At 44.0% G+C, this 26,834-nt stretch overlaps 1 protein-coding gene across 1 annotated transcript in view; it reads right to left on the reverse strand.

The window, feature by feature from the left end:
• Window positions 1-12,098: 12,098 nt before the first annotated feature.
• LASP1 (LIM and SH3 protein 1) overlaps window positions 12,099-26,834 on the reverse strand; it is a 59,611-nt gene continuing 44,875 nt past the window's right edge. Inside the window, exons 5-7 of the mRNA XM_054992820.1 lie at window positions 18,196-18,364; window positions 16,923-17,026; window positions 12,099-15,801 (exon numbers count right to left, since the gene is read on the reverse strand). Coding sequence (XP_054848795.1) covers window positions 15,628-15,801; window positions 16,923-17,026; window positions 18,196-18,364 — 447 coding nt within the window. The 3' untranslated portion in view covers window positions 12,099-15,627. The remainder of the gene's footprint in view (window positions 15,802-16,922; window positions 17,027-18,195; window positions 18,365-26,834) is intronic.

The following is a 26,834-nucleotide window of genomic DNA, read 5'->3' on the forward strand; positions in this document are numbered from 1 at the left end:
GAATTCCTGTTCAGCAACCTCTGCTCCATGGATCAGCAACTCTGTCCTTGTTGGTTTGCCATGTTAGTTTGCAGTGGAACAGCAGGATTTGAGTCCAGTGGCACCCTAGAGACCAACAAGATTATCAGGGTATAAGCTTTCAAGAGCCAAAGCTCCCTTCTTCAGATACAGGACTGGTCTCAAATCCTACTCTTTCCTCCATGGGTTTCCTCTTACTCCATTTTCACAGCTCTCCATACTCGGATCTCATTAAGATGGGGAAAAGGCTTAATTAAAGAGGCCTGATCAGTTTTTTATCTACTGGGCTAGAGTTTCTGCCAGTAACAGAACAGATTACTGGAAGTTGGTGGCTAGACAGTGATACCCAATGATTTCACTATTAAAATAGATGCTTGCCCTGATCCCAAGGTGTGGCAGAAGACAGTAATGCACTTTACTACACCCATGGACACACAGATTGCCACCATGGGATCCCTGGGATAAGGCATGGGGTCAGGCATATGTTCGCACATTCCAGAATATGTTCTGTTGTCACCTGGGCACCAAAGGTTTGTGCACCAAGTACAGCAACTCTTGCGTGTAGAAGTTTGTAGCCACACACAGACAGCATTCATTGAACTGGGAGGGTTAACTTTTCTGACTGTTGAATACTTAATGTATATCCCTCTCTTTTCTTCTTCATAATCTCTGGTGAAATCGGAAACACAAAAGGAAATTATTTTAAATATGCCCTGCTTGCTTTACTCATTCACAAGTAGCTGGTTCCTAACAGGACTTGGCAAAAGCACCCACAGAAACTGTGATGGGTTGCTCTGGTGAATTTTCAGGACAAGTTAGAAATACATGTTAGAACACAAAAGTCACCACATCCTTTAGTGTAATTTGAGTTACTAAGGAAAAAAAGGCCTTTCAGCTAACACTTTCCCATGAGGGAAAGTTCCAGAATATACTTCTCACTTCTTAAAAAAAAAAAACTGTAAAATATTTTTGTACATCTTAGGGAAGTTGAAAGAAATGTATCGAGTCCCCAAATATATTCTAAAATCAACATGTAGTTTAACAAACAAAAACTGTAGCTATATCTTCTTTCTAGAATATTTCTGTTCATAGGACTTAGCAAATAATGAACAAGCACTGTTGTTTCTATAGGAATTATTCATAATTTTAAAAAATGAGAAAACCCAGATGACACAAAAGTTTATTTGTTAAGTCTTCAAAGTGCCACTGGACTCTTGTTTTATTCTGTTGCTACAAACTAACACGGCTTCCCATCTGGCATCTTCTACCTTATGGCCAGTTTATTTATTTATTTATCTATAGTCTGCCTTTCACACTGAGACTCAAGGCGGATTACATAGCGTGAGTTTAGTACAATCGGTAGCAAGGACAAGGGCAGGCATTTCCATGCTGTGTCAAGTACATTTCCATAAACAATGTCATAGGGTAAATAAATACAAGTTTACAAAGACATAGCATTAGCAAGGATCCAATACGGAGTTGAAGAATTGCTGAAAAAGAACATAATCAATTATAAGTGACATTAGACAGTATGAAGCACAGGTAGTATATAGGAGTACATATTTAAAGCAACAGATAATACATAAGGCAACATAGTGGTGAAGTCTATGGTCCCTAACTCATTAGTGAATCATCTGAGACCCCCTCACTACAATACCACCCTCCTATCTGAGTAAAAAAGCCTTTTTGAATAATTTGGTTTTGCATTGTTTGCAGAAAACAGGAGAGGGGGGGGCTCTCCTGACCGCCTCAGGCAGGTCATTCCACAGGGTAGGGGCCACAGGCTGGCACCTGCAAGAGACCCTGTTTGGATGAGAATAGCTGCCGTGGAGGGACATAGGGAGGGAGGCGGTCCCGTTGCCAGGGCAAGGCCGTGAAGAGCTTTGTGTCAGAGACACTGCATGTGTCCAAAGATGCATGAGTTAAAGCTTTTAATAACCTAAGAGTTCAGTACAGAAAGACTTTCTTGATAGGAATAACTTGTCCCTCCCCCTACTAGGCATATTAAACTCTTCAAGCACCACCCACTCTACTCTAACCCCCCCCCCCTTTTTTTTTGCTAGGTTCCCATCTATGCAGAGAAAGAAAGTACAGTGAGAGAAAGTACAACTGTTATGATTAAAAATCCTTGACCATTCTGATAACTGCATTCCTTCTTAGCATCTCACAGCTTCTCAAACTGCATCTCCGGCACTCCCAAAGTATGTCAAAGATCCTAATAGCACTCCCAAAGAAGCCCAAAGATCAGGCCTGTAGCACACCAGTGAACCCCAAACCCCCAGAGTATGGCAGGGGCCATGATCCTGACACTTTGTATGTAATAACCAATACCTTGAATTGAGCGCGGTAACTGATAGGTAGCCAATGGAGTGACTGTAGGATGGGAGTGATGTTCATGCTTCTGCTGGCTCCTGCTAACAGTCGAGCTGCAGCATTTTGCATCAATTGGAGCCTCCTAGTTAACTTAGATAGGAGACCAATGTATAGTGCATTACAATAGTCAAGTTTTGATGTTACCATAGCATGGATCTAGGTGGCCAGGTCGCCTGTGTCGAGGTAAGAAGCCAGTTTCCAGACTAGAGTGAGATTGCAGATAGCATTTTTTTGCAGCTCCCTTAACTTGTTTTTCTAGAAGTAGCGCTGGATCCAGTATAACCCCTAGGCTCTTAACCAAGTCTGCAAGGGTCAGATGAACTCCATTGAAAGTGGGGAGTACAATGTCCTTCAAGATCTCTGCCTTCCCAACAAGCATCACTTAAGGCTTGTCTGAGTGCAATTTCATTTTTTCAGTCATTTCACCACGGCTGTCAGGCAGCAATCTAAGATTTCTACTGCATCCTGCGAGGACCTGGATAGCAAGATACAGAGTTGGGTGTCATCTGCATATTGATGACATCCCACTCCATAGCTGCAAATGAGTTCTCTTAAAGGTTTTACATAGAGGCTGAATAACATGGGAGATAAGATTGTGCTCTGCAGAACCCCACAAGATAGTTCTGGAGATTGCTGATCTCCGATGGCAACAAAGAGTCCATTCCATGAGAAATAATTTAAACCAGTCCAGGGCACATCCTTTGATGCCCACTTGTTTCTAAACGCCTCAACAGGATGGCATGGTCTACTGTGTCAAAGGCTGCATATAGATCCAGGAGGAGCAATAAGGAAGCATGGCCGTTGTCTATGTTCAGAGATCATCCACTAACACTACTAGTGCTGTCTCTGTCCCATGCCCCGGTCTGAATCCAGACTGGAAAGGGTCTAGAGTGCTAGAGTTTTCCAAGATCTAGTGTTGATCAGCTGCTGCTCTTTCTATCACTTTGCCCAGAAATGGTAGGTTAGAGACTGGGCAATAATTGGCCACATGAGTTTTGTCTAGGGATGTTCTTTTAATTAGCAGACAGATAATTGCCTGTTTGAGCGGCTGGGGGATGGTGCCAAGTTAGCAATTGACTTACAATAGATCTCAGTGGTTCACTGATGTGATCTTTACTCGATTTTAACAGCCAAGATAGGCAAGGATCAAGCACACAAGTAGTGGCTTTCATAGATGCCAGGATCCTGTCTGTCATGGTAATTGGTTCAAAGTAGTCCAAATGTAGGCCAGATGGTGTATTAAGCATTTCTTCTCTCTCTTTTGCATTGCAACTAGCGTCTAGATCACAGTGTATTGTATAGCTTTTCCACCTTGGAAATAGCAGAAAACTCATTCATTTGGAAGGTTTGGATGCCAACATCCCATGCAATGAGTTTATAAAGTGATTATCTGAAACTGGTTGATCAACAATTTCTGGTGATGTGTACTCCCGAGATTCTGTTCAGTTTACCACAACCCAGTGAGCATTGATAATTGTGGGAGGGCAGAAATGAATGCTTAGACACAGCAGCATTTCCAACAAGTAGACAGCACAATTCAAGAGTGTGCTTTTTTATTTCTCAGCGTTTGTTGTATTAGTGAGCTTGGTGTAACACAAAAACTACGACTATCTGGTTTGCCACAAGTACATCAGCAAAGCAGCATCGTTTTGAGCGTGCACCCTCCACACCAGTCATTAAAGATCACAAAACAGGTTTTATGTGAACCTTCCCCTACTTCATTGCAAATCTTGTTCCACCATTACAAAACCCCTCTTCCTGATTCAATGAGGTTAAAGGGTTGGATCCAACCAGCTTTTCCACTGGTGGAAATGAAGGAGAGGGTCCTCTGACCACCAGAAATATTATGCTGGGAGTTATGAGATCCTGGACAAAACCCAGGTTGAACGGAGAGTGTAATAAAGGGGGAACTGGGCAAGACTGGGCCCAAAATCTGACTGGCTCCAACCCAGAAAGTGTGTGCATGCTTGACAGTATTACGTATCAGTTAGCATGCTACCTCACTGAGGACCAGTGACCTTTCGGTAGGTAACTGTTATTCCTTTAGAGCAAATACATTTGTTGATAATTTTAAACCATTTTAAACCCTTGTTTAGAACTCCAATACTTTCATCTTTTAAGATATTTTTTACACCTAGGAGACAACAAGGTGCCCTGAAGTTTATTAACAGCAATTATTCTCATATTTCTAATTTTCCAAAAGTTACCACTTATGTGGAAGTCAGAGGATACTTGTCTCTTTTTTTAAAAAAAAACTGCAGACACACATTAATTTTTTATTTACTTCATTTATACCCTACCTTTCTCCTCAATGGGAACTCCATGCAACTGCATTGCATTCTTTTCTCCTTCCATTTTATCTTCACAACTATCCAGTTAGGTAGGTTAGCCTGACAGTGTGTGACCAGCCCACATTCACCCAAGCTAGCTTCCATGGCAGAGTGGGGATTTAGACCCGAGTGTCCCAGATCCTAGTCTGACTCTAAGTACTATTCTATATTGGCTCATATATACTGATCCTTGCACATTTAGGGGTTTGGATGGGAAACAAACAGCTTTTTTCACTTAATCTTACCCAATTTTCTCCTTACTACAGACCCCATCCCACTTTGTTGTCCGTGCAGGTCCCATGATCCCCAGTATAGCATTTTTGGTAGGCAAAGGGGACTTCTCACCCCCTTTTCTCACCAGAGGAAAAGCGGGTCAAATCCCACTAGTTTTGTTTATGGTTCAGCCCTTCTCTCCAGAGTATGCATTTTTTTGAAACACTAATAAGCTAGAGATCTGAAGGTTAATTCAATTTGTTTATCAGTTTTTTAAAAAGTGTACAGATCATTGCTTTTAAAACCATGTATAGTTGACAGCAAAATTTAATACATCTGTAAGAAGAGCAGATCCCTCTACTGAAGTCAACAGTTCAGTCAACGGAATGCAGGGCAAAGCCAAAATACTGAAATTACCTGGGGGATACAGTTTCACTACTGACCAGCATTATGGCCTTGGAAGGAAAAGGAGCTGATCATTTCAGTAATTGAAAGAGAGGTGTCCAAATATTATGATTTTGCTGATCTAACCATAAGTAAGGGGAGATTGTACCATGGCCAGTCCTTTCAAAACACAGTCATCATTTTTGGCGAACAGGACAATGTGCTTATTTTCTAGTTTCAGTACACTGATTGGGAACCCAGATTTTTGAGGGTATGTGAGCTTCTGTACCGAAGCTGGGAAATGTGTGTTGCCTCTAGGTTTGCCAACTTCCAGGTCAGGCCTCCTAGAATTACAACTGATTGTAGTACAGTTCCCCTGGAGGAGACAGCTGTTTTGGCAGGTGGACTCTATGGCATTATACCCTGCTAAGGTCATTCCCCTCCCAAAGGCTGCTCTCCCCAGGCACCATCCCCAAACCCCAGGCAATCCCCAATCTGGATCTGGCAGCTCTATGCACATTTCACACAAAATGGCAACATTTATCAGATGGCTTAGGGTAAGTGCGCTCTCCCATTATTCACGTTTGAAGCACCAAAACTGTAACGACTGAACAAGATTAGTGCTGTCTATCAGTGTTGTCCTTTCCGCATATGGGGCCCATAAGAATTGCCCCACCCTGAAAAATTGGCATATTCTGTAGACATTTGTCAGGAGAAGAGAATTGCATTGTGTCAGATGTCTGTCTGTGTGAGCAGTTGCACTAAACCTGAACAGGCCAGCAATGGTGTGAAACAGAAGGAAGGACTTAGATGGCCTGCAGGGTTCTCCTTATATTTTTATGCATATCCAAGCAATTGCAAGCTCTCACAAACAACCCTCTGGTTTGGGGGGGTGGGTGGGTGGGTTGGCATTCCATTAGTATTGGTAGAAATCAAACTTTTGGCAGTTTGGAGAAAATTTACTGCTGAAGTTTCCTATCAGCCAAAAGGAATTTTCCTTTTTCTACACTGCAGGCAGCTCTTGGCTGCTGCAATCATTTGGTGTAGCTTACAACACATGCAGGGTGAGGAGAGCAACCATGTAAAAATAGTGCTTTCCAAAAAGATTTCTTTAAAAAAAAACCAAGCAAAACCAAAGTTATTCACTTGCCTCAATCCAGAGAGAAACAGCTGACACCCTCTAGCTGCACAGCACACAACCTTCCTCCTGTGATGTAAATATTAATCAGTTAACAGCTCTATTTCCAGTTTGGAAAATTCCTAAAAATTTGGGGACAGTCCCTGGAGAAGGAAGAGTTGGAGAGGGAAGAGAGCTCAGCTGGAATGTGGTGACATAGAATCCACCCTGCAAAGGTTCTGTTTCAGGGGAACAGATTTCTGTAGTCCCGAGAACCACTTTAATTCCAGGAGAACTCCAGTCCCCACTGGGAATCTGGTAAGCCTGTTAAGGCATGGAGTTTCCAATCTATCACCAAACTGCTGGATGCAATCCCACCCTGCAAATTTTGCATGGCTGTTACAGCTGATAGTAGTATATGGAATGCGATTAGCTAATCAGTCCTTTTTTGCCATTTGGCTTGACCCTGTTCTTTAAAAGCCACCCTCCTTTTATTTAAAATATATATATTCTATACTGAAAATGAGGCAAAATACTATCTCTGTTACTCAACGGTTGCATACCCCTGCAACTTTAACAGTTTTGAGGACATAAAGTTTTTCTTATCCCCTTTCCCCAGAGTCATTCTGTAAATATTCTTTCGCTGCCTGATTTTGTCCATCCAGTTTCAGTCGTCCTTGTAAAGCATTTCCAATCCAAATTGGCATTTTGGAAACTTGAGATACATCTTCAGATCCTGCTGGGCTGAATCACTGCTCTGTTTGCCAGCTCATTTTTTGCCAAGAGTTAACCTTTCTCCAGGAAAGCTCTGGAACAGCTCAAAGAGGCCATGCTGGCTGTCCATGAAGTAAACACGGTTTTGAGCCAGGGTGGAGCCTCATATCTGCAAAAAATAAAAATCCATACTATTAAATGTTTAAGGGGAAAACAATCAACTGGAATGTTTAAGGGGAAAACAATCAACTGGAAGACATAGAATGCGCTATCGGTTGCTTAAAAAGAATAGATTCTAACACATTCTCCCACCCACTAAGTCTAAAAGCCAGAATAATGTATCTGTATCTTGATTTTTAAAAAATCCACAGTCTAAACAGGCGTACTCCTACCATCAAAAGGAAAGAATAATTCTTAAACAGGAAAAGCAGTATTGAGACGAATAATCTTTTAAAACATGCATTTAAAACAAAGCAACAGAACAGCTTCCTCTTTCAGAAAGACTGGGGAATAGTATCAATGATGGCTTTAAAAAGATAATCTACATCTTCAACTCCCACCCACCCCATCACAGATTTTTTGCAAAAAGGTGTGGGTTTTAAATACCAGTTCTGCTGCGATCCAGAACCCGGAATTCCCGTCTGAAACACTGCTGGGACCAGCCTTAAGTGGGGGAGGGGGCATACACACCGCTGTCTCCCTGCTTGTCTGGCATCCATCGGTTGCTGGTTGCAGAGCTGGAGATGCTACAGCATATATATGATGTAGGATAAGATAACCAGGCCTATAATGGCAAAAAACATGAGGATGAAAATGTCCAACATGGTGACGGAGGGGGAGAAAAGCGGGGGCAGCGACAGTGCCTTGGTAAGGGAGGCGAGGAGAGAGAGAGGGCTGGATGGTGCAGTGAGGAAGGGAAGGAGGGAGGGGTTTGCAAGCAAGGTGGCGAAGGGATACAGCAGTGCGCGCACACAGCGCGAGCTGCGGCTCCTTGAAGACAGGCAGAGAGACGATTCGGGCTGGAAGAGCGCTGTCGTTTTCTTCCAGGGCCGAGGGGGCAAGGGGACCTGAGCAAAGGCTTCAGATTGTAGCGGGGAGCAGAGATTCACTGGTCGCAGTTCAGCTTGCTGAAGATTATTTGGGAAAGCTGGAGTTTTGTAGAGGAAGATGCGAAGGACAGCATAAGCCAGCAAGGCTTCTCTCCTTTTCCCAGATTCTTACCGTGAATTCTGGGGCATCAGAGACCACTGCACCCAGACGCTGGGCAGCACAGGGCAACCATCTCCTGGAGAAATGAACCTCAGCTAGATGTTTGGGAGCAAGAAGGAATTTGTTCCCAGGTCAGACTAGCTATGCCCCAGGGGATCTCTCCCCCCAGCCTTTCAAGAAGTAGCTTGGTTCATTTGGCGGCATTTACTTCAGTTACCTCTTCTAGAGATCTTTGCCTGTAACACAGAGCAGTCTGTATTGCAAAGTGGTTGTGGGTGGGCCCTTTGGTGGGGGGAGCATGGTAGATAGCCGTTTGGTCCTTTCCAGCACTACAATCTCAATAAAATTTAAGAGTATTATTCTAGACTGCTCCTGTTAGACAAAAATATTCACATAAGCTTTACTAACTGGAACTGTCCCCTATAAAAATGCATCCTGCACCAATTGTATTGCTGAGCACTAAGATTTTTCATCATAAATTATTTCTGTATAGTAGTAGCAATGAGATGTACCCTTAAATGCTACCTTTGGGAGAACTGCCTGATCTTAACTGGTGTCCATAGTTCTCTGCTCCTTTATATTACCCTCATAACAGCCCTGTAAAGTAGGTTAAAGAAGGGGAGGAATCACACTGAGTTTTATGGTTGAATAGCTGTTTCAACTTAGATCTCTGGCCAAGTAACAAACTAGCTCCTCTAACTTGTTGGCAGTTGGATAGCCTCATTAGGCTACTTTTTTGAGATAAATAATCAGTCTACAGTTAACAGATTGGCCATCCTGCAGAAATGGCTGCCACCCAACCTATGCATGTTTTGGAACTATTTCATGGCCCTCCCTGTGTGTGCTGGTTTCTAGCACCAGGGCCAAGATAATCTTGGTTCAACAGATGCATTTTACTCTCTTTTGGGCTACTGTCATGCAGCAGCAGTCACTAGCCTTTTTGCTAGTAGGGACTCATTGTATAGCCTTAGGCAAATCAGACTCGGCTATCCTCCATTGTCCTCGGTAGTATACTCTGGAAATATAGCAGAGGGTGCTTAGGATGTTCAATGCAATACTATAAAATTTACAAATTAAAAATGCTACTACAAGTTAGTAGCAGTCAGAGGTTTGAGATATAGTTTGTAATAGAGATTTGACAACAAAAAAGAGGCCAATCATTCCCTTGCCTTGATGGAAGAGAGAGTTAAACCCAGGATTTATTTAGATTTACAGTTGGTAGGGAAAAGGCAGTGATGAGCAAAAAATAGTAGGATTACACTTGATCTGCACTACTCCTAACAGATTCTGTATCAAATGGATTTTGGAGTCTTCAGGCTCCCAGAGAAAAGCTGCTTTCAAACAAAACTTAAGGGTTCCAGTGGAAAGGACAGGAGCAAAGTGGGGATGGGAAGCATTGCAGCAAGGGCCCAAGGCTGTCTTGACCATATGGCAGTTTTGACATGCATGGAAACTTCAGCCCTTCAGCTCTCGCCTTCCCCAAAAGCCCACACAATCTTGGGTTGTATTCACTACAGCAGAAGAGAGAGACACAGCAGAAGAGAATGGTAAAGATACGTTTATTAGCAAACTCTCTGGGTTGGCTCCAGCCAGCTTTTTTGCTATATCTCACCCAATTCTCCTATGTGATCCAGCCCTTGCCCCTCGTGGCTTTTGTTCATGCAGGCCGTATAGAGCCTTTTCATGATCCAAGTGGACCCCCATCCCCCTGTCTTTTTCACCAGCAGAAAAGTTGGCTGGATCCTACCCTCTAGCCAGCATTAGGTCACACTCATTTGGCCCTACTATGAAGAGATGGCCAATAAAACACAAATAGAAATCACTGCCCCACACACATTTCTACTAGCGTGTCTGATGTTAAGCTACACATAATAAATTGATTGAATTGAAATAGTGACAAACGTTTAAACTGGATTCCCTTTATATTGTCGAAGGCTTTCATGGCCGGAGAACAATAGTTGCTGTGGATTTTCCGGGCTGTATAGCCGTGGTCTTGGCATTGTAGTTCCTGACGTTTCGCCAGCAGCTGTGGCTGGCATCTTCAGAGGTGTAGCACCAAAAGTCTTTTGGTGCTACACCTCTGAAGATGCCAGTCACAGCTGCTGGCGAAACGTCAGGAACTACAATGCCAAGACCACGGCTATACAGCCTGGAAAATCCACAACAACCATGGATTCCCTTTGGTAGCATGTCTAGGAGCAAAAGGAGAGGCAGGAGAACCCGTCCTCCTCCTGCATCAGGATCCTTCTGTGATAAACCCCTGCCAATCCCCACAGCAGCTATTCTATTAAGACATGAGAAGTAACTGCACCAACAGCCGTAGGGTAATTGCTAAGAAAAACATTTATTGTCAGTCTATGAACTTGCCTTAGCCGGACACAGAATTTCTGCACTAGGGCATAGGGTTGAGTTTATACCAGAGTTCCCTTAGTAATCTCAAAGTGGGGTTTTCAGGGAGGTCTGTCATCCATGTCCATACCTGCTTCTTGCCCTTCACTCCTTTAATTTGCTCTATAGCTTTACTAAAGCATTTTACTTATTTTCTGTTGCATGAATGCATCTCTATGCAGCACGTCACACCAGAGGGATGTACCAAGAGTCAGTGTGGTATAGTGGCTCGTGTTGGACTAGGCTCTGAAGGGCCCAAGCCAAAGGGTGACCTTGGCTCAGTTACACACTCGTAGCCTAACTCACCTCATAGGAATGTTGTGAGGATAAAATGAAGGAGAAAGCAATCTATGGTGCTTGGGTCCCCATTGAGAACCAAGTGAAGTGAATAAATACCATGAGTCAGTCTCTTTCATACTCAACCACCTTACAGTATACTTGAATTTTTAGATACCAAAAACAAGGTATCTTCAATTTATAGCCCCCACCACCTCCAATTCTGTAACATTCCCACTCCCCTTCCACTCCTTTTTTCTCAGCCTCACAGGCCACACGTCAGATCCACTGAAAAGTATTTCACCCTTTTTAGATGCTCTGGCCGCAGGAACAGGAGAAAGGCCTGCAGTTTCCATGGGGTTACCCCTACTCAACAGGACTATACTGCAGAGTATACTAGCAAACACCTTGGCAAGTAAAATCTTCAGCCTTTTAGCCTTAGCATAGGCTGCCTTTACACTGAGCCCACAAGACAGAACAGAATATGCTTCTGGCAATGCAATCCTATGAAGAGTTACTCCTGTCTTAAGCCCATTGAAGTCAATGGGCTTAGACCGGAGTAACTCTCCATAGGACTGCACTGCTTGTTAGTTACCCAGGGAAACAAGAGAAAAATATGGCAAAGAGATGGCACCTTTCTGGTAAGTGACAATCCTTCCTTCTGTGCAAAGTGTATTTTCTTCGATGATTAATTCCTTATCAGAAGAGATTAGCCCAGATGTTGGGCTGTTACAGGAATTTGCCTCTTCACAGGGAACACCAGTCTAACCAATTTGGAATACCAGAAATAACCATTATTGGCAGGAACGCTTGTCTAAGGATTTGTGAGTAGAGCCTGCCCCCCACAGCCAAAGCCATCCAGTCTATCTCACTCTCAGTTCATAAAACTTCCCCAATAATCAACCTTTGGATATGCAAATAAATCCAAGGTTAAAAAGATCACAGTCACTATTCCGCTATTCTAGATCACACTGAGACACAAGTCTCCTCTTAGAACATAATGGGTTTATTTTATACATTAATTTCTAGCAAAGGAAAAGTAAAACAATCAATGAAGACCAAAATCAGTCAGCAGGTAAAAATTATACTTTTATTTTCAAATTGGCGTAAACCAGAAGAGAACTGGTACTACGTTTGATTTTATGGTGCCACTGAAAAAGGCCCAAATGACTCTTGGAGAGGGCGTGCAAGCCCATAAAGAAGAAAACATACAGACAACAGGTGAAACCCCCAAAATATACTCCAAACCATTTTTTAAAAATCATTCTAATAGACACTGAAATCTAGCTTGGAAAGCCAAGATGTACAAGACTTTACATTAATAAAAATGGCGACACTGATGCAACTTAGCTGTTTTTGTTGAGTTTTTAAAAACATTTTATTTATTTAAATACAGGTTTAGGTGCTTTTCAGCTATTGGAAAAAATAAAAAGGCAAAAGTGCATAAGTCAAAGAAGGCAGAAAAATAAATCAAGCAGTGAGAAACTTTCTTCCATAGCAGGAGTGAAAAAGCTAGGAGAGAGTCAAAAAGTGAATATCGTAATTTTATTTGGTCCTCTAAAAATATTTATTCACATTATGATATTTTGAATCTTCCTCACAAAAAAGCTGTCCTCAAGGATTGTCTATACATGATTTTGCCTCATCCTAATTAGCTACAAACACCCACCACTAAGCTTGTGCTTCTGTCTTAGCACCAAGAATGTGACTCCCTCATCCCCTTACTAACTGAGTCACTCTTGTTGGCATCTTGAGAAAGGTCACCCCCAAGGATAGAAGGTCCCCAGACACCTGCAGATATCTAAAAGGGTTGAAGAAAAAGCCACTGCCATTACTCTCTCTGCACCAGACTCTAACAAGAGATTTCCCTTTGAAGGTACAGATCTGGTGGAGAGGAGACTGAAAGGTTTCCCCAACCTCCCCACCCATTTTTAAACACATTTATCACTAGTGCAAAGTGTCCAATGGGGGAAAAATGAAAAAAATGTTTGTGCTTCCACAACTGTACGAGTTGATCACTACTTCTGCTGCTGAGATCTGCAAGTAAAGCAGGAGTATTTGAGAGCTTCATAATTTGGTAGTGGTAGGGATGCAGACATAGGTTTAAAACTCTCCTGTCAAGTGAAATTAGAAGGTAACACTCAGGTATTCATGCCCACAAAGTACAAAGAAGAAAATAAAAAGCATCTCATTACTTTTAACTTAAAGGAGGGATGTAAAAACCTAGGGAGAGAGTACTCCTTTAATTTTTACTTCTCTTGCAAAGATATAAAGCAGATGCTTTCTAATATTACCAACATTTATTATCTTTGCACTTGAGTCCACAGAAAGAGTGGAGGGTATATGGGGATGTTAACCCTTGATATACCTCTGGGCACAGAAAGGGAAAAGCAAACCATGAGCATATGCATGCAAGAAGCAGAGGAATGGCACAGAATCTGTGCAGTCAATGCAAGTTTCAGAGTTTGGTCCTTGTGTGGTTCCAGGTTCTGGAGAGGTATTAGATACGCTAGGAACTGGAGGAAATTCAGTGGACCCAACTTCCTCTCCAACATACTATTGAAAGACAGTGTTAAAAAGCAGAAGCTTTAAGAAGCCCACTTCCAGAGATCCACACAGAACAAGAGGCTACTACCAAAGCAAGCGACTTAGAGTTACTCTGCAGGTTACATTTAAAGAGACAAGGATTTCCCACAGGTCCCCCACGTGTGTGGAAGAGGCCTAGCTTCACAATTGTCTGGAAGTAGTTTAGCTGTCAGATCCAAGCCACTTCCAGAGGACTGTGGCTCTGCAGGGGAATACTGAGTTGCCTGTTTCTTTTTCAAATAAAATTTGCCCTTCTTTGCTGACACAGAAGTGACTTTGCTAAGTTTCTGAGGATCTCTAAAAGGTAGTGCAAAAAGCTACTACACAGGGAGAATGAAGACTTTTAAGGATCTAGTTAGGAATGCAAGCGTCCTAACTTGCTCCCCTTTCCTGCCTGTGTCTTCCCATATATGCAGGCTACCCTGGCCTCATGTAATTCCAGTTACAGAGTAGTTCCCTGGCATTCTAAGATGAACACACAAGTTACTTTTGGTCCATGATTCTATCCTAAGCCAGCAACCGCACCAGCCAGCTAGGTACTAAAGAGAGGGTGAGAGGTATATTTCTAGTGCAAGGTATGTGTTCCCCTGACCCTTTCATCCAATTGCCAGGCTGGCTGGAGGGAAGTAGAAAGAAGAGAAAGGGCTGTAAACATTGCTTGGCTCAGAAAAAGTACAAGAGAGGGAGGGGGGTTCAGGAGGAAAGCACTCCGTTGACCTTTGATGGATCCCCACGAACATTCCCAAGAAAAAAGGAAGAACTGGTCCCAAATATAGCATTGCCATAGCAAGCGTGGCTCTTCTTGCCTAAGAATGAAAGGGGCTGCTACAGGTAAAATGGCTCTTAAGGGAAGCACCTGTCTCTTTTCATATGTTAGGTGTCTACAGAATTAAGGTCATAGGGGGAAAAAAGCACATATGTGACGCACCATAGACTTTAAGAGAGGTGGCTATATGCATCATTAGCTGGATGATTCTTGCATAGGCTGGCTCAAAAGTCATTCTAAAGCTTCTTGGGGGAGAGGGGGCAGCAGGAATGGCCAGAAGCATTTGGAATATTGCTGTCCCTCCCTCACAATTCCTCCAGCCCAGAGGTAGAGCACCAAAGCAGAGCTGTACAGACTGATCCTACTCAGTGGCAAGATCTTAGGCTACATGCAGAGCCCTCTCTACTCCGAACTGCTTTTCTCCAGGAGGAGTGTGCATGCTCTCTCCCAACCATGTCTAAGTAGACGTCCACTCTTCCTTAACCCCGGCATCCAGGAGCCAATGCTCGGGTGTATTTGCTACAAGTGCCACTTTCCTTCTCCTATACCCTCTCCTGCCATTCTTTGCATCTAGCACCATCTTCCTTGTAGATGTTACAGAGACACTGACTTGAATATGCAAACAGCAGAGGGCAATTCCACCAAAGGCTTTCCTGCTTTAAAGCAAAGTATGTTTTTCCTTTGATTTCTGTCAAACTGATATATAAATGTTACAAGAAGGAAGAAAGGTGAACCAAGGTTGACATGCAAACACCCTGGGCAAATTTTTCTGAAGTAAAATTGATTATAGGCTCTCCTCAAGTTACTCAAGGCCCTACAGCCTGAAAAGCAAGTATGGCACCAGGTTTATTCCCTTAGGCCTCCCTAGCTCCTGTTCCCATGTAGCAGTCGGGTTAGATCAGGCCCACTTAGTTCAGAATCCAAATCACTTCTCAAAATGGCAGGTCCCTGGGGAGGGAAGAGAGCGCAGTGCCAAGTTCCATGAAAACAGAGGGAGAGGATGGAAGGACAGCTGGTCTTTTCAGAAAAGTCTTACATGGATAGTTTTTAAAAAGAGCAAGAGAGACACCCTAATGTCAAATGCCTCCAAAACAAGGCTATGTTGGCAAAAGAATAAAAAAATGGCCATGCCAGAGGCTCAGAAAAAGGAACTGATGCATGACAAGAGACAGCAGAGAAGGGAAAATGGAATGAGAAGCACACGATGAGAGCCCTTCCCCCTGCTTGCTTCTAGGGCAGCACCCAAGCAGGGCTCATATAGCCTCGACGTAGTTGGCCGGAAGCATGCCTGTGTCGCCGGTCCGCTCAACAGTGCCATACATCCAGCCATCATCAATCTGCTGCACATTGATGATTGTGTCGCCGTCCTGGAAGGAGACTTCATCCTCATCTGCTGCATTGTAATCGTAGACTGCACGGAACCGCTTCTGAGGTTTTGGTGCGGGAAGAAGAAAGAGATGGGTCAGTGCTCAGGATTCCCATGGGGTTTCACAAAAAGAATGCCGGGTACCCAATTCTGCTAACAGCAGCTACCCCACCGTTTGGGCTGGTTCAAGGAAGTCCAATTCGTACAGTGTAGCAGTTAAAAATTGGGGGAAAGGGCTTTGATACACCAGTGACCAATGTATCAAGGGGGTAATGGAAAGTAACCTAATTTCTCTCCTCCTAGGTCTCCACAACCTGGGTGTACTAAATCACAGCAGTGGTATCTGAATTTCTGCCAGAAGGACTTCTGTTTCTACTGCTTAGCAACTGATGTCTCAGATGTAAGTAAAAGAACAATAGCTAAGAACGGGCTCTAGGCACTAGCAGTCACCATAAGCAATGAAGCATGGGACTGCTGGTGGCTGGCTTATCTGGATGACAGTCTCCACCACCTGAGCAACTTCTCTACACCTTGTGCTCCAGTCACATTACCTGCAGGTGACTAAGACTGGAGGGAAAGCCATCTAAATCCACAGACAATTTGGTGCTCTGCTATAATAATGGCATAGAGTGATCTGGGCCCTATGGGTAGATGTGGGGGTGGTGGACAGGAACAGGATTGACTTGAGAGGACTTTATTACTGGGGCTAATAGGACCAAGCCTGGCAATGAAGGCAGGGACAGCCTTAAATCATGACCCAAAAATCAGGGTAATCATGGCCTCCATATGGAGCTGAGAGCAGGATGATACCTTCTTTCAGCCTCTGTTTTCATGGCTCATGCCCGTTCCCAGGTCTGAAATGCAAAGCACCATGAGCACTTAATGCCGTTGATGTGCACTGCATGTGTGCTTTACATTGTCTGCACTGCTGCATGGTGTGTTTCTGGAGTCAGGTGGTTTACTTCAGATCTTCCTTTCCTCCCCAAGCTTAGAAAATTATTACACAATTTAATCCCTTCTTTGGAACAAAGATCTGAAACTTTTGCATGCTTGCATGAAAAGCCACTAACAGGCAAAGGGACACTTGCAATAGGCAAGATGTCATTAAAATGATCCACTTTCCCTGCCACAAAATGGCTAGCTAGCCACCAGCTCCCTTTCTCCCTCCAAGGCTGCACTTACCCCTCCTCCAGATGGGACGTTACGCTGTATGGAGACAGGTGCTGCTGGCTCCTTGTAGCCATAGGACTGAGATGCCGCCTGTTGTGGTGGTTGGTGATGGTAAGCTGGGGAAGACAAGAAAACAGTTAGTCAACTCTTTGATGTTGATGAGATTGCAGTGCATGTCCTGTTCTGCGTCCGATTTCTTGGTGTCTAGTCTAGGAAAGGCTTGAATAACTTATCCCACTGGCTCCCAAAGGAGGCAGTACCACCCCCTGGGGGGCAGTGGAATTATCTAAGGAGGCGCTAAGAGGCAAAGGAGTGGCAGGGGGTGCTGGAGGTGGACCCCTCCGAGAATGCTGTTTGCTTATTTATGATTGACCAGGCTAGAGCATAGAGCAAAACACCTCCTTTGCTTCAAGTTTGTCTCTGCATGGTGCTGAAATCTGGTGGAAATTACTGAAATTTTTTAGTAAATACATGACCAGAGCTCTAGTCAGAACAGCATATCATGTTTTGAGAAACTGTCATCACCACCAGTTTTAACTAGATTTTGAATAAATGTGCAATTAATGTGACAGTTTTGAATTTTATTATCTTCCTTAGTGGGTCATGTAAACTGGTATTCTGAGTAACATTTTTATAGGGTGGGGGCGCTGGGGATGAGTTTATGGAACCAACAGGGCAGAAGCCCAAAAGAGTTTGAGAACCGCTGACTTAGCCCTATAACTGACAAAGGGAACCCGTCCCTCATGATTCTTTCTTCTAGCGTTTTATGTTCTTCTGCAAACTGCTATTCAGTGTTTCATCAAAGAGTTTTCCACATGGCTACAGGTTCACTCACCCAGCCACTTTCTCACACAACACTGACAGGATCTGCCCAAAATAGATGCTTTGTAGTTCATACTTGCAACCCTTGGTCTGCTTTGAACCAGCTGTTAGCCACACTGTCTACACACTGCCAGGGATGCAGAGTCCACCATTCCAGGGGATACCTGCCTATTGTCACCAACGGCTTATTTAGGTAAGTTTCACCTGCCCCTGACCAACTCTTTCCTGTTGCTCCTGTTCTGCCTCACCTTCTGCACAGACTGCCCCCGTCCCCAAACCACCTTCTGCTCTGAGTTGCCTCAGCCACGGAATTCTTACTGCTATTCCAATAAGAACTTACACAGGCCAATGACATTCATGCCTTTATGATCTCTGGGAGTTCACAGAGGTAGACCCATCTAGTAGACAACTGCTGCAAGGGTTCCTACCTCCCTCTGCTTAAGAATGACCATAGCTCATTTACCAGGTGTACTTGGTTGGATATGGTGAGGCTGCTGGTGCGAGGGCGGTGGCTGCTGCTCCACTGGCCTCCTGTAGTTGGCGCCCTCCTGGGAGTTACGGCGTTCCAGTTCCCCTCCCTCTCCACCAGGTGTGCCCATCCGGCTCTTTTCAAACTCTTCATGATACTTTATCTGCAGACCAAGGCCAGGAAATAACATTAGAACAATCCTGATCACAAGCCAGACCACTGCCTTGAAACAAACAGGAAGCCCTTCAGCAGTAATTCCCCCTACATCCTCACTGGGAGCCTCTCCCTCTTGACTCACCATTGCCCTCACCCTGCTTTCTGCTGATCTAGATGAACCTCAGTGGCTGAGACTGGTGGGCTGCCAATCATTAGAAGCTGCCGACAAGTGAACAGATATCAATATAAAGGGTTGGAGGATGAACATAATAACATTTGATATATACTGCCCTTCAGGACAACTTAAGGCCCATTCAGAGTGGTTTATGAAGTATGCTATAATTATCCCTACAACAATCACCCTGTGAGGTGGGTGGGGCTGAGAGAGCTCTAGAAGAGCTGTGACTGACTTAAAGTCACCCAGCTGTTTTCAAGTGGAGGAATGGGGAATCAAATCCAGTTCTCCAGATTAGAGTCCTGCCACTCTTAACTACTACACCAAACTGGCTGTGGTCTATTAATCTGAATACTGGCTCACTCACTCTAACCCCCTACTTTCCTCCTTCCAAATCCAAGAAGGTGCTGAAGTGCAGTACACAAACCAGCAGGTGGCAGCAGGGAACCGTAGTAGGGCCATGTTGATAGGCAGTCTCCATAACCCCTATGTTCTGTGGTGGAAGGTGGGCATGAGACGACATTCTGCACAATTTAATGCCAGCCAGTCCCTCTCTTCAGTCGTTTTGACTTCCCTTTTCTAGCTCACAGCCAAGAATACTAATTACTTCAAATAGAATTTTTGGAAAGACACTTTTAAACTTTTGTTCACTGCAAACCAAAATACTACAACTGGGAAAGCCAAATTCTAGAACTGCTGGTTATTTGATTCAGTCTCTTAAATCATACTTGAGATAGAGACAAGCTGCTTAATACTTACATTAAACGGAGTGCTCTTTTACCCCTCAAAAAACCATAAATGAAATAGTTCACTGAGGCCAAATCTCAAAATTTAAAGAAAATAATGTGTATGGGGCCTAAACCCTAATTAAGAGTGGTGCTTCTGCCCAGAAATCTACCACTATTGATTCCAGAAGTAGACAGTGTAGTTCGGACTACCAGTAGAGAAAGAATGGTTCTCTATGCATGTTTAAGGGTACACTTTTACCAGCCTGTGCCATGGCACTGTAAATAGGTCCTATGGCTCAAAATAAGGCCCGATTGAAGATGGAAAACAAGACTTAGGGACTGGATGGGTGGGCAGGGAACTCAGACATCAGCTGCTCACATTCTGTCATAGCACAGGTAGCTTGTAAATTTTGTACTGCTCTTGAGTATCAAGAAGACTAGAAATCTGCTTTTTAAGTAGATGAGAAAAGTTTAGTCCAGTAGCATCTTAAAGACCAACAAGGGTTTCCAGGGTATAAGCTTTCTAGAGTCAAAGCTTCCTTCATCAAATACATGACTCTAAACTGAGGACACCTTGGGTCAATGGAGGTATATAGGAATCCAGGTGAGAGAAGGCACTGCATAAGGTAGTGCTAGACTCAAGACTTCAGCATATCTCCTACCCATGGGAAAATCTTGTCCTAGTCACCATCCTTTATAATCTGTTTTCCCAACAGTTCAGTGAGAATAGTGACTAATCCTCACAACCACCTTGTGATAGGAAAGCGGCAAGGGTGGTAAAAAAGAATCTATACTGTGCAATCTAAAAGATGAAATCAAGCAATTTGCACAAATTTGATTCTGCTTCTGTCAGAAGTGCTAGGCAAGCTCAAAAATCCTCTTGAAAACTACTGCAAATCCTGCCAGTGCTCCACCCTCATCCACTCTTGCCCTTTGAAGGGCTTTGCTCGCATATTTCAGCTCATCCTTGCACGTAGCTCTGCTTAGGTGCCCCTTTATTTAGTGGTACCCCCTCTCCTCTTTCACCTAACAGGTGATGAAGCCAGTTCTTAAGGTTTCAGGTCATTGAATGTCACTGATCTGAAGGTGGAATGAGTAACAAGATAGATCTTCCGTACCATGCACAGGTGTATTTATGCTGCTCCAGGAAACTGGGGCAAACTGCATTATACCAAGTCATCATTAGAGAGGCCTTTTCTCAAGGCAAACATCCAATTTCAGCCTGGGATGGTTTATAGTCAAGAGGGGAATGAATAGAATCTGTAACTGAAGAGAAAAACAGCAAAGCAAAAGGGCAACTGCTCCATTTAAGAGCTCAAGCGAGGTGAATGACAAACACTGCAGAGCAGAGGGCCAGGGAAGGGACTCTCACTGGGACTGAATTTATCCTGCCAGCTTACACAAAATGGCTACAAGCCAATGATTCAGGACAAATCACGAGGCCTTTAGGAGAGGTTTGTTTGTTTGTTTTTGAAAAAACAGGTAGGGTTATACTGAATGCATGCGTAGAAGTCACCACATATTGATTTTCTTTCACTGGAGTCTTTGATATCCAACTATTTTTGCTAGCTGCACGATGATTACAATTCTGTCACTCTCAATTCTAGAATCCCTTCTCCCTAGTTTAATCGGTGTGATCATCATAACCCAAGCCAGTGTAATCCAATGGAAAGAGTGTCTTGTTTGGCCTTGGGGATCATAGCTAAGCTGAGATTTGAACCCAAGTGTTTACTGACTGACCTTCTGGCAGTAACCTTGGAAACAAACAATTTTACTATGGCATGAAATTTTTACAGCTCAGTCTATTGTAGGACGCATGGCCAGTTCATCCCTCTGAGGAAGTGGACTGCAGCTGATGAATGCCAGAATACATTTGATGACCTCTAAGGTGTCACAACTCTTGTTTTAAGATTAACACAGCTACCATTTTCAGATCCTTGGCTTCCCACATATAAAATGGGAACTAAGTGCTCTTAACTGGACCAGGGGTAGAGATGAGAGAATAGCTACTATAAACCATTCTGGTTATGTCCCAGACAATTCGTAAGTTTACACTTGTGCCTTAGAAAGAGAAACATGTCTAATGCCAACTGTAAGCACTCTGCCCCACGAGCCCTGAAACTTGCTCTTTAATCCTTTGTATTGGTACTTACACTATTCAGAGAACTGAGTTTGGACCCAAGACACCAAGGCTTAAATCTCTAATCAGCCCTGAAGCTTACTGGACACTCTTGGGCGAAGAACACACACACACTCCTCTCCCAGCCTCACTAACAACAGAGCTGTAAAACACTTTACATGATGAAATGTGCCACTGAATTTACCTATGGAAAAGGTGGAAACATACTGTGGTTTGGTTTTGCCATTTTCCTACATCCTAGAGGAAGTCAAGTCTGTCTCCTCTCTCTGGGTCCTTGCAGGCCAGCATCATCTGCTTTTCCTATTCTATTGCAACTTCCAGCAAAATCAGGGACCGGGAAGATTTATCCCCCCTCCCCCCCCCACACACACAATACAAACCCCAGGAAGAAAGGCCAGCAGCAGGTTCAAATCCCACTGTGCCTGGATGCCATAACCCCTGTGTACAATTGGCAGTAGGTCAAGGGGAAATCAACTGAAATCAACTATAGCAGGCAGTTTTAGAGCAGGAGGGCAGGTGTGGTCATTTGGCCATAGGTTCTGGGCATGAGACACTCAGCAGGGTTGAGACAGAGTTGCTCAACCAGCCAATGAGAAGCAGAACTTCTGGATCTTTACAGAAATACTGGCCTGCATGTGGTTCGTTTACAATGTGCTATTCTGGCATCAATCACAAGGTATTATGGTCAAGCACTCATGGACTGTACTCGTCTGAGAAAGTTGAGAGTTTAATGCTTCTATTTACTGCAAATTATTCATATCAGCATAAGAGAGAGAAGAACAAGTATATGGAACAAATCTTCAGGACTATAGTACTCATGTCTCCACTTTCATTTATGAAAAAAACCAGCAAGCTTCCAGCCCTTGTGATAAACACTGAGGCACTTTCCCCCAAATCTTTATAAGCAGTTACAGGGGGAAAGACACAGCTGCTATTCAGGAAGCAGCGATTGGTTCAGCTCCTCCTCACCCCACTAACATGCCTTTTACCCCATGTCCTGTAATTCATAATTCTCAATCTGTGATAACATACAACTATCATAATCTTGAACCAATGAAACTGTGACATGAAATTAGTTTATACAAGTGGTGGACCTGCAAGGGGCATCTCATTTTCCCCTCCCTGAAAGCCCCCATAGCATTCTCCCCCTTTTCCTGCCTCGTCCCCTTTTCAGTTTTCCTTCCTTCCCTGCCCATGGCAGCCTGACTCTGGAAAAAATCTGGCTGAATTGCACAGAGCTAGCTACTGGGCCTGGCCCAGCAGAGAACTTGCAAGGGCTCCTCAGTTTGCCCTGTATCCCTGTCCCCAAACTATTTTCCCTTTACCTCCTCCTGGCAGCTCCTATATCACCCTTCCCTGCTTTGTCTCCTACCCACCCACCAAGCTACCTTTTTTCTGCCTCCCATCCATCTTCAGCTATACTTATTAACTACATTTATACCCCAATCTTTGTCCACACTCTGGACCCAAAGCAGGTTACATAATTCTCTTTTATTTTATCTTCACAACAACCCTGTGAGGTAGGTTAGGCTGGGAGTATGTAACTGGCACAATGGCACACAGCAAAATTCAAACCACTACCCCACACTACACCAAACTCTAACCACTACACTACACTTGATTGCATGGGGATGGCTGCTGTTGAACAGCAGCAAGCAGCCAGTCCTGGGTGAGTCATGCAAGTTGTGTGGTATTAAGTTGCCTAGTGGTTGCTGTCAGGCCTGGCCCCAATAAGTTATCTCTCAAAGGCCAAAACAACCTTGGAAAGATCCCTCCACTATCCCCTGCCTTTTACTGACATAAACCAAGACTTCACCTTGTAATACTGTTGTGATTGCCTATCAAAAGCCACAGAGGGCATTTGTTTCTTAAAGTTAGAGGTGCTGCTTCTATTATTTGAGGAATAACCCTTCAGGATTTTTCTGCAAGCCTGAGGCTTTTCTCAGGATTGTAGAAAGCTCATTCTTGTCTGTTCATGGCTCCAATATCTGGATTTAAATACTCAGAGATCTGGCCACATTCAGCATTAGATGTATTGATGATTTTCTTGCAGATATTCCACCTTCCTCTCTCTTATGCTTTGATAAAACTGTTCACTTCTATTGGACGGAGGAGAGGGGGAGAGTTAAGTTATACCATTTATTCCTTTGGCAAGGTTGGACACTTTAATTAGCGTTTACTATTTCTGGGCTAGCTCCAACTACAGTGACCACTGTGGGATTGGGGCTGATACAGGAGGATGCAGATTATACATTCCCTTACGCTGCTTTAAGGAATTGGTGGCTAGTGCGATGTGAAAGGACTGTTTTGCCCTGCACTGGAGAATGAAAGGCAGAAATGGCTGCTAGATGAACCTTTAACGAAGTAGTGGCCAGGCCCTCTGATTTTAGGCTGCAGAGGTACTTCATAATACTACTCAGAGGGCAGTCTACTGAAGTCAGGTTTCAAGACTGAGCCCAACAACAAAACTGTTTCCATTTGGCCTTTTATGACCTTCTCATTGATAGTCTCCTAGCATACTCTTTGCACCCCTAATGACAATGTTAAATTCCTGTGTGGATGTGCCACGCTGTTAGATGCAAGGAGTTGGGGTTGTGATGGTACAGCTCCCTGTAGGTCAGGATATCCTGTGTCATTGACAGGCGTATGTACCTCTGTTCTGATAGACTCAGTAACTTTGGGAACCAGATCTGTCTGGACCAAAAAGGAGCAATCAGTATATAATCTGTCTTGTCTGACTGGATCTTGCTCATTGCCCTAGGGATTATAGGAATGGGCAGGAACAGGTAGAATAGTTTGCCCAACCATGTAATCTGGAAGGCTTCCCCGAGAGACAGGGGGTCTGGAACAGAAGAAAGGGCATTTGATATTGTATGCCATGGCAAACAGGTATTTTTGCCTCCAGTCTACCCCACTGGGCAAAACTATGACTGAGACAAGTGTCATCCAGGGTCTGCTCATAATTGGTGTTAAGGCCCTGCTCAAAGCAGCCGCTCTGGTGTTGTCTGATCCCACAAGGTGTATGGCATGGAGCAAGACCATGTTGGCAATAGCCCAGTTCCAGACTGCTGCAGCCTCTGCACATAGGACCAGGGAGGCAGTGCCCCTCGTTTGTTTATGCAGTACATGGCCATAGTATTGTCAGTCTGGATCTGGACATTCTTGCCACGCAGAATAGCTGTCAAAGAGACAAGAGCAAAGCGGATGGCCTTGAGTTCCAGTATGTTAATATGCAGTAGTTGGTTCTCTGGGAAACCAGAAATCCTGAATGGAAAAAGACCCACAATGAGCACCCCATCCTCGAGAGGAAGCATCAATGGTCAAAAGTATGTGTTGAGGAGATGTGCCAAAGGGCACACCTCGTGTAAGGTCAGACTCAAGGGACCACCCGACTAACCATCTGAGTACCTGTCTGGGTATAAAAAATTTATGACTAGGAAGAGTGTAAGGTGGCATGATATCTTCTTACAAACCAGTTTTGCAGAGTGCGCATATTCAGGCATGCATAAGGCAACACAGCCATGGAGGTTGCCCTGTGACCCAACAACGTTTGTATTCTCCACACAGGTTGGAAGTGGTTCATAGAAAATTTTAGTCACTAATGTTTTGATGTTATGCACCCTTTCAGGTGGCAAATAATCCCTAGCATCCTCTGAATCGAGGACTGCACCAATGTAGTTCACTCTTTGACATGGTTCCAATTTCTATTTGTCAAAGTTAATAATCAATCCTAATCGTAAACAAGTATTTACCATCAGGGAAACATCCCTTTGCAGTACTTCCCTTGATGATGCTGAAATAAGCCAATCGTCAAGGAATGGAAAAATAGAGCAACCTTGCTCTCTAAGATGGGCCATAACAGGTGCCATACACTTTGTAAATACCCTAGGTGTGGTAGATAGCCAAAATGGTAATACTGTATACTGGTAGACGCTGTTCAAGTATTTGAAAGAAAGGTGCTTCTTGTGATCCTTTGTAATAGCCACGTGAAAGTAAGCGTCCTTAAGATCCAGGGTTGCAAACCACTCACTAGGGTTTAACAGAGCCAAGACAGCTACAAGGGTAACCATTTTGAATTCTGATGTCTTCAGATACCAATTGAAACCTCTTAATTCAAGAACATGTCTAAGACCTCCATCTGGCTTGGGTACCTGAAAGAACTTTGAGGGAAAAGCCCTGGGGAAGGATCTGCTTCATCCAAGGGTACAACTGACCCTTTTTAAAGGAGGGCTTCAATTTCATTTTCAGGTTCAGGCAAAACATTGTTAACAGCTGCATATGGCAGAATGCAATCAGAAGGCACCACAAACTCTAACCTGTAGCCATGTTCAATAATGGCTAAGACCCAAGAGGCGGATGTTATTGACTCCCACTCCAATATGTAGGCAGACAGGTGATCTGCAAAGGAGTAGTCTGGGTTACAGGTGGCAGCAACAAGTTACAGGCATCCTATGACTCTGACATCCTAAAATGCTTGGAAGGGCCTTGGTTGTCCTTCCTCTGTTGTTGTTGTTGTTGCTTAAGTTTATATGGCCTTCTCCTGTTCTGTTGACTGGGCTGGTAAGAGCGCTGATAGGACCTTTGGCACTGTTGTCCCTGTTTGTAGGGTCGGTCATAGAGTTGGTATCGGTGGTACTGCTGGCGAGGAAGATACCAGAGTCTGTAGGATCATTGGTCTGAGGGCAAGATTCCCAAGGACTTTGCTATTTGCCTGTTCTTTTTCTTCTGTGAGAGAATCTCATCAGTGGAGGCAAATAAGGAGATGCCTTCAAATGGCATTTCTTCCACTTTGATCCTCGTCTCCAGTGGTAAACCCATCGAATGAAGCCACAAGTGATGACAAATTAGGATGGCACCGCCCATTCCCTTCGTAGAAGTTTCCACTGAGTGCCTTCCCGCAATCATCTGCTGCTTTGATAATCGAATGGCTTCTGTTTGTAGCAGCTCTATCAAGGTCCTCTTATCTTGGAGAATGTTCTTGATGTACTCACTCAACTTCTCCCAAAGATAGAGTTGGTAGCCTCCCATTATGGTTTGGTAATTGCCAATCCATAAACTGAGTGCTGACATGGAGTATTGTCTCCTCCCTGGGGCATCAATCTTCTTGCCCTCTTTATCAGGTGGCGCTGAGTGTGTGCTCGCTCGATTACACTGAACCTCTTCTGTCACCAGCGATGACGGCTGTGGGTGTTTAAAGAGTGAGGGCCATGTGTCCTGCTTGATTTTATATATGGACTCACTCTTTTGTGTGTAGCCAGTAGTTCTCTGCTGGTCTCTCCCATGCCTTCAGGTTGATTTGATCCAAACCTTCAAGTATAGGGAAGGCCATGGATGCAGTTGTGTCATTGTAGAGTCTGCTTAGTAATTTCCCTTGAGCCACTGGTGTAGATGTAGCTACATCGAGGTCTAGGGCAGTCACCATTCTCGACATCTG

The sequence above is a fragment of the Eublepharis macularius genome, chromosome 12 (assembly GCF_028583425.1).
Source record: "Eublepharis macularius isolate TG4126 chromosome 12, MPM_Emac_v1.0, whole genome shotgun sequence".
Lineage (NCBI taxonomy): Eukaryota > Metazoa > Chordata > Lepidosauria > Squamata > Eublepharidae > Eublepharis > Eublepharis macularius.